We start from the raw sequence: 8233 nt of genomic DNA on the forward strand, positions 1-8233 counted from the left end.
TCAGCCGGGGAGTCTCCACGCGCCCCTGCTGTCGCTACGGTTGTCCCTGTTGCGGGTCTGGCGCCTGTCGCCCTGAGTCCCTCTGGGGCTGCTTCTGCTCCGAAGTTGGGTAGGAGGGCCCAGAGGACCAGAAACAGGTTGTTACAGATGCAACAACATGTCCTTCCTACTGTGTCTGTTCCAGCCCAGGTAGAGCCCTCGATCCCCTTGGGTGAGAACCAGTTCGCTGTCCTTTCTGGTTGCGTAGACTATGTTCCCGCCAAAATTGCTAGGAGGCGTTCCCCGCCTTGTGACACGAGTTCTTTGCATTCTCCGGTTCATTTTGATCATGCTGCTACAAATTTTCTGACAAAAGAAATCGCCGGAGCAGTTACCTCCATGATAGGAAAGGGTCCAGTTACTAGGGAGAAGCTCGTGGCTCAGGTTTCAGAGACGTCTGAACGAGTCATGAAACAACTCTCCACCGCTTCACGTCCGCGACATTCTCGTAGCAGGAGACCGGGGTCCGCCCGTCGGTCCGCTACGAGTTCGGGGTCCTTACGCTCCGTAGTACAAACCGTCGAGCCCATTCAGGAGTCACGGGAGGCTTCGAATGTGGAGTTTGACGGGGCTACTCCAGAGCTTGGTTCTGTTCCTTTCACCACCACTTCTATAGCGGCGATGGCCGAGGCTCTTACTGTACCTCATTCTATTAATGATAATAAAGATAAGGGTTTGTTTTCTTACTGTTCTCCTGTTTTGAGTCAGTATCCTACTTCTACTGTTTTTGGTAGCGAGGCAAGATCTGGGGCACACCTCCGCCGATACTCCTCGCATTCGTATTTAAGAAAGGGCTATCGCCCACCCGAGAGGAGGTGGGTCCGAAAGAACTCCACTGTTGCACCTCTTGTAGCTTCACCGCCTATTGCGGGGGTTAATGTCTCGATTTCGGGACAAATCTCTCCTCTAGTTGATCGCAGCTTAGACTTACCTCGGGATAACCCTGAGGGTGGGCCCGAGTTCGATCCTGAGGAAAACTTGTCCAGTGAGTTTTATGACATTTCCGACAACCTCCTTGAAGAGGATGATCTCCTTGGAGAAGAGCTTCATGACTTTGAGATGACAAAACATCATGTTTTTGTGGTGACCACTCGAGGGCAAAGATCCTCTACCGATGATCCGTCTCACGACCTCGAGGAGGTTGACCGTCACGAGCCCATAGAGGTTCAGAACGCCCCTGTAATTGATCAAGGGGGCCCTACCCCCGAGGAGACTATCTCCCTTTTACAGGGTCAGATAGCAATCCTCACTGCACAGATTGCTGCGGTAGAGGACCGGGCTGGGTCCGACGTAGCCTCACCTCCGACGCAGGTAGAGACGTTTAGTGACGCCCGTCGCGCCGCCTGAACCGGCAAGACCTGTTCGTGTTACCTCTTCTGATATCACCCAAAATGAGCAAGCACAGTCTGACTCGCATTTACAGTCTTTAATAGATGCAAAAGTAAAGGCTGCCCTAGCAGCACAACAGGGAGTGACCATAGTGCGTCGAGGCAGGCCTTACCCCGAGGCGTACAAATGCATACCGTATCCTCCAAGCTTTTACTCCTTTCGAGGGAGTTGGGAATCCTCGCCGACATAACGCCCGAAACTGAGCGATGTGCTAGCGCCCGTTTGGGATATGACGATTTGTCCTCTGCCCTTTCGGTTCGGATGGGCTTTGGCGGCCCGTTGGGATGACACAGTTATTTCGTAGGTTCTGTATGCTGATGAGTATGCAATCCACATGGGAACCACGAGAGACTCACTTCTCGCCCCGTGATTTAGCGAGAGCTTTGAAGCATCAGGACATTCCCCCTGCGGGATAACCTCCCTTGACGACCCCATGCTAGTTGTCATTTTTCAGGTAAGCAAAACTCCTTCTATTGAGAGTATTCTTGGGTACCCCCAAGATGTAATTAACCAAGTGGGATACGTCCCCTTGGGAGCGCTCTTGACCCCAGAACATGCACAACATGCACCTACACCTGAATGTAGTTTACGTAGGTATTCTTTCGCGAATATCGGTTTAAGGTGTTTTCGCCCGATCTCGTTTGGACGGACACTCTTAACCTATCCTTGCGAGGTTTACCGCACGTAGGCTCTCCACGTTTTGTGTTTTCTCTTGTTTGTTGTTTTGTCGTATGTCCATTCTTATTCGTTTCCTCTCCTCTCCGAATCACATATATGATTCGGGATGGAGATTTATTCGAATGGGGGAAGTATTCGACGATCGACAAACTGGCGACTCCTTCTAAAATAAAAGAGAGAAAAACAAACGAAAACGCACTCATCTTAGGAATCTGCGAATAGATCTGGATTTTTACAGATCTTTCTGTAGTTTATTATTTTGGGTATTTTATACTTTTATTACTTGTGTGAACAGAAGGTGGATTGGCCAAGTGTTTTCCTATTTTAGTTGGATCACATCAATGTACATATTCTTTTGCTTTAGTTATGGATGTTCTCACTGAACATTTACAGGAGGATGTATGTTGATGTATGTTTTTCACTGATGATATTCTTCTTGTGGAGAAAATTAGAGAGAACTCAGGAAAAACATGAATTATTGAGGTCAACTTTAGAGTTTAAAGACCTTCCTTTGAGTATTTCTTAAAACTAAATACATTGAATATAATTTTAATAGTAGAAGATCTAATGGCGGGATTATAACAATGAGTGATCGAATCATTAAAGGAGCGAATGCTTTAGATATCTAGAGTCTATTATTCAAAGTGATACTGATATAGATGGGAATGCTATTAGTAAAATTCAAGTTGAATGGTTGAAATGGAGGAATGCATCAGGCCTATCGTTTGATAGAAAAATATTGCTTAGACTTCGAAGAAAAAATTTATAAGATGGTGAAGAGAGATGCAATGTTTTATGACGTAAAACATTTTTAATAAAGTGAAAATGCTCAGATAGATTAGTGGTTTTTACAGTTAGAGATAAAATGCAAAAAAAAAAAAATATATCCATGGAACTGTTGTAGTAGTTTCAGTGGAAGACAAGATTATGGAGAGTCTCCTTAGATGGTTTGGTCACTTTAAACGTCGACCAGCTAAGGACTAGATAGGAGAGTCAATGTTTTAGATTTGAGTTATGCTAAGAAAGGTAGATGTAGAACAAAGAGGACTGGGGCATGTTGTATATAAAATAATCTTAATTTATTAGAATTAAATAAAAATATGACACTCAATATGACACAATCGAGAAAAATGATTCATCTAGTTGACCTCACATAGTAGGATAAAGGCTTGTTGTTGTATTATTTTGGGTATTTTGAAGCCTAGAAATAATTAAATAGGATCCTTTAGATATGTAAAAGTAATTTAACAATGCATGCTGAAATACATATACAGTTTTTCACATCGTACATGTGCTTGTTGATGTCTTCTTCATTACTTCATATGTGTGGATGACTACTCATAGGGGATGACTCCTTATATTAGCTTAAGGCACCGATCTTCTCTTTGGGGTCATTTCTATTCTAATTCATGTCTTTTAAATACTTGGATGATGTTTTTGCATGGTGATTACATTTTTTTTGGGCGTTTACATACGTACCATCCAATTCTTATATATTTACATATCTAGCATCTAAACTTTGCTTTTTACGTTTATACGACCCAAAATTTTCACATCACATCAAGAGGACCACTATTTTAACTTTTAAAAAGTTAAATGCACCTTTTCGTGTACACGTAAGAGGGCATATATGTGAACATTGAAGTTTAGGTGTTAAAGTTGTAAATACATAAGAACTGAGTGGTATGTATGAAAATCTTCCAAAATTTTTTTTACAAGTGACTTGTCAGGTATTCTTTCTGGAAGTTTGAAATTGATCTGTTGAATTTTATTCTTCACCATTTTTTTGTGGAATTTCAGATTTTGCATGTTTGCTAAATTTTCTATTAGAATGCAGTCATGAACAGAAGCTTGTTTGCTGTTCTTAGCTTTAGAAGCGAAGTTTTTTACTAAAATTATGAATTTGTAACATTTGGTTGTGATTTTCTTTTGATTCTTCTTACGTTGCATTAGAGACTCTAGACATTTAATCCTGCTTTTTACACCAACACGATTAAAATCTAGGAGAATGAAAAGTTTTGAAAATTATCTCATCATCATAAAATTAATAGATTGGTACAAAATCAACTTGTTCTGTTACAAATAATCTCAAGATTCAATTAATAATCACAGAACATGTTAAAAACTTGATCATACTTTTAAATTTTAAAATTCCAACAAAAATTGCTGATTCCGGCTTCATAGAACTGCAATTGACTTATATATGCAGCCAGTCAAATGCGACAGGAAATTCGCACACATGCTCAAATAACATTGCATCCAAAATACACACAGCAATCCTTAAAAATGAATCTAAAACTTGAGTGGAATTATTCATGAACCAAACTTGTCTGAGATCTCATGACAAACTTAGACTGACTTTACTTTAAAACATGAATCAAATGTAAAATAGTCCTCTGATTGTTTTCATGCGGTCATTTTAGTCCCGGAGTTTATAAAAGTGTTAAATTAGTCCTAGACTCTTTAAATTAGGGCTGAAATAGTCATTCGTTGTGATTATTTCAGCCATAATTTAAAGTCTAAGAATTAAATTGACACTTTTATAAACTCTAAGACTAAAATGACTCCCTAAAAAGAATAAGAAGACTATTTTGACACTTATCTCTTTAAAATAATGCAAACTTTGAAGGCTCTCATTAAATGCACGCCCAAATTACTAGCACAACAAAAGAAGATGAAATAAACCAACTAATGGAAATCAAATGAACATTACTTAGATCATTGCTCTATATGACAGTTTTGATGAAAATAAACACTCAAATTTCCATATACTAAGATGCATTGAGAGGATGAGAGTGAGGAATGGACTTGAGGGAAACAGTTCAATTTAGAGTAGCATTTTAATTTAGCTATTCCAGATTTTCAAAAAATGAGGTATCAATTTTACTATATTGATTTCTTGATCTTGGCAGTCTTAGTGATGCTTAACTTACCTCTGTTGAAGTTTCTTCATTGCTGGCAAGTATTGGACTTTTAAATAATTAAGGAAGGTTGCTCAAGTTACTACGATATTTTTGCTGGAAAACTTTTATCTTTTTACTTTTTTTTGAAAGAATTGAAAATATTAGGCTCTGATTGTTCAAACAAATGGGCAGGTACCAAGCCCAGCTCCAAAAGAATCTGCTTTATCTGGCCGCCATAGCTGATGCACAGCCTCCAACTCCTTCAGTCCGTCCTCAGGTTTTATCTGCACAATTTTCAAGCTTATCCTCATATATCTGGTTGTGCATAGAAGTAAAAATCTGTTAATGCCGAAAGTTTGAGGAGCGAGCTTGCGGAACGAAGACTAATCAAAATTTCGATTTGTTTATGGCTCAGTGACTATCATGCTTGCTTGAAACAAATTTGGTTTACCTCGGTATAGATCAAATAATTTTGCTTGAGATGAAATCAAATTAAGGGTTGGTTTTTTCTATATATAATATTTTCTTATACCTACCACACTATTAGATATGGTTGTGAAGAGCTTATAATAAAAAATTTTGGGAAAGCAATAAATTATATAGCCAGACATTAGTGTTACAATTCGTTGTAGAAGAGTAAGGTGCCAAAATAGCCCACTGATTGTTTACACGGTGTCATTTTAGTCTTAGACTCTATAGAAGTGCCAAAGTAGTCCTCAAATTTTTAATTTGGAGCGCTAATAATCATCCATGAGGACTATTTTAGCCCCAATTTAAAGAATTTGGGGACTAATTTGGTAGTTTTAAAACTGTGAAGGAATTGTTTCAAACAACCTTTAAATACTTGTATGTCAAAATACACGTATGTGTTTATATTTTTATGTTTTTTGTATGCCATTGTATTTTAATGTATGTATCACCCATGCATGAATGGATGCATGCTTGTACATAGTGGATCCGACATTGAAATTAATGATTTCGACTAGGGCTGTTAAAAAAGTTTGTTGTTGGCAAACAACTTGTGTTCGGCTCGTTAAGTATCTTGTGTTCGAATCGTTTATTAAGTAAACGAGCCAAACACAAGTAAATTTTTATACTCCAATTATAAACATGCCGAACACGAACAACCCTTTGTTTCACCGTGTTCGGCTCGTTTTGGCTTGAAATAAAGAAATTAATTATATTATTTATATAATAATATATATTATATATATTTATATCTAAGTTCAAACCATAATAGATTGTTTGGTCATGTGGTTTTGCGTCTTTTATTACATAGAATTGGTGCAGGTTCAAATCCAACACCCTTAATTAATTTAAACGAGTCAATTTCAAGCCGAACATGAGTTGAACGCCAACAAGAATTTAATTCGAGCTGAACACAATCACACTGTCTACAAGCAATTTTGAATACTAGCCAATCTTGAACGAGCCAAACATGAGTCAGGCCTGAGCTTGCGCTCGTTTACGGCCCTAATTCCGATATCTATCTTAGACATTGAACTGATTAAACAATTTCTAGCTGATCTTGAGCTTGGTTGGATTAATTGCAGATGGGATTATTTTGAGCTTTACATTAGGCTGGCTTCTTATTCATGTTTCTTTATTAGTAGTACTGGTTTTATGTTGAAGTTTCAAATCTTCAATTTACTCAAGTTTATAAAGCATTTTTTGTTTGTCTAAGGATCCATGCTGTACCATCTTATCAATCTAAAAATGCACTATCATTTTCCACTTTTTTGTTGGCACCTTTGTTTGGATGCTTTAAAACTGGCCTTTATAAGGCTTAAATTGGTTGATTGTGATAGAAAACAAATTTAAAAATTTACGTTGTTCTTATAGGATGTGAAAATAAAATATATTACTTCTGAGATTTTTAGGAAGTGTTTGTAGAGTTTAAAAGCCATTTTAATTTTTATATGTATCTGAAAGTGTAAGTCAGTCGAGTCTGAGTTGAACTCGAGCTTAATCCAATCAGGTCTTTTTTTTTTCCTCTCAAGAATTTGAAAAAAGGGACATTTACATACATGCCACCCAATTCCTATATATTTACATTTCTAACAACTAAACTTTGCACTTTACATTTATACCACCCAAATCTTTCATGCCATATAAAAAATACCACCATTTAAATTCTTCAAAAATTGAAATACACCTTTTTCATGCATAAGGGCATATGTAAGGTGGAATGTATGTAAAAATTGAAGTTCAGATGTTAGATATGTAAATACATAGGAATTGAATGGTGTGTAACATAGGAATGGTGTGTATGTAAATCTTCCTTAAAAAAGTATCTTTTTCAGCAAATCATATTTTACTTAAAACCACTGCTTAAATTTCTGATTTACCACACAGGTGGTTCCACACCCGGCAATGCAGCAGGGAGGCCCTTTTATCCAGCAGGGTGGTCCAGCATTCCCTCCCAGGCCCCTCATGCAGTACGCTCCTCAGCAAATTCATGGACAGCCGCGGAATCTTCCACCACCATCCATGCCTTTTCCGAGCCATCTGGGCCTCAGATCCGGCGTCATCAATGGCATGCAATCCATTCATCTTCCTCTGAACTCTCACGGCGCGAGTGGCGGCGAGCTCCCGCCCAGCTCCACCATGACCGAGCTCCCGCGAGGAAGTGCGCCAGTGAGTAGCTCGATGGACGGACAATCGAGCAGGCTGGATGCTGGTAAGGCTGATATTTCGACCGGTGGCTCGACCGATGGTCAGCGAAGTTCGGGCTCGGAACATGTTGGCGGGGAGGTCGTCGAACCGCCCACGGCATACTTGAAAAGGAATGAAGATTCCAAGACATGATGAGATTAGAGTAAAGCTTAAGGATTTTGTATATCTTTTTAGTATGATTTTCTCTCAAGTGTTGTGTTTGGGAGTGGTTTAGACTTTTTTTTCAATGTTTCTTCAGCTTGACAATATGTTAAATTGTTGGTAAGAGTTTTTTAAATGAGGATTTGTATGTTTCATTATGATTTTCAAATAGATTTGTTTGTGTTACAATAATTCTTGAATCATTTTGGTGTTGGTTGCATTGGAAGTGGAGCTGGAGAAGAGCAAATAGTGTATTTTTTTAAGGTTTATTTATTTATTTTGTATTTCATGTTGTTTAATGTTAATGCAATTGTGATGGGTGATATTTATGAAATAAGGGAAAGGTAATAACAATGAAGGGCCTTTTAGAAGTTGATATTAATAGGACAAATGAGAGTTCATGATAT

At 38.5% G+C, this 8233-nt stretch overlaps 1 protein-coding gene across 1 annotated transcript in view; it reads left to right on the plus strand.

Moving 5' to 3' along the window:
- Positions 1–7981, plus strand: part of LOC110029444 (GRF1-interacting factor 2-like) — a 36154-nt gene extending 28173 nt beyond the window's left edge. Inside the window, exons 3-4 of the mRNA XM_020731749.1 lie at positions 5202–5286; positions 7365–7981. Of these exons, the coding sequence (XP_020587408.1) occupies positions 5202–5286; positions 7365–7817 (538 nt within the window). The 3' untranslated portion in view covers positions 7818–7981. The remainder of the gene's footprint in view (positions 1–5201; positions 5287–7364) is intronic.
- Positions 7982–8233: the final 252 nt, after the last annotated feature.

This window comes from Phalaenopsis equestris, unplaced genomic scaffold (assembly GCF_001263595.1).
Source record: "Phalaenopsis equestris unplaced genomic scaffold, ASM126359v1 Scaffold000572, whole genome shotgun sequence".
NCBI lineage: Eukaryota > Viridiplantae > Streptophyta > Magnoliopsida > Asparagales > Orchidaceae > Phalaenopsis > Phalaenopsis equestris.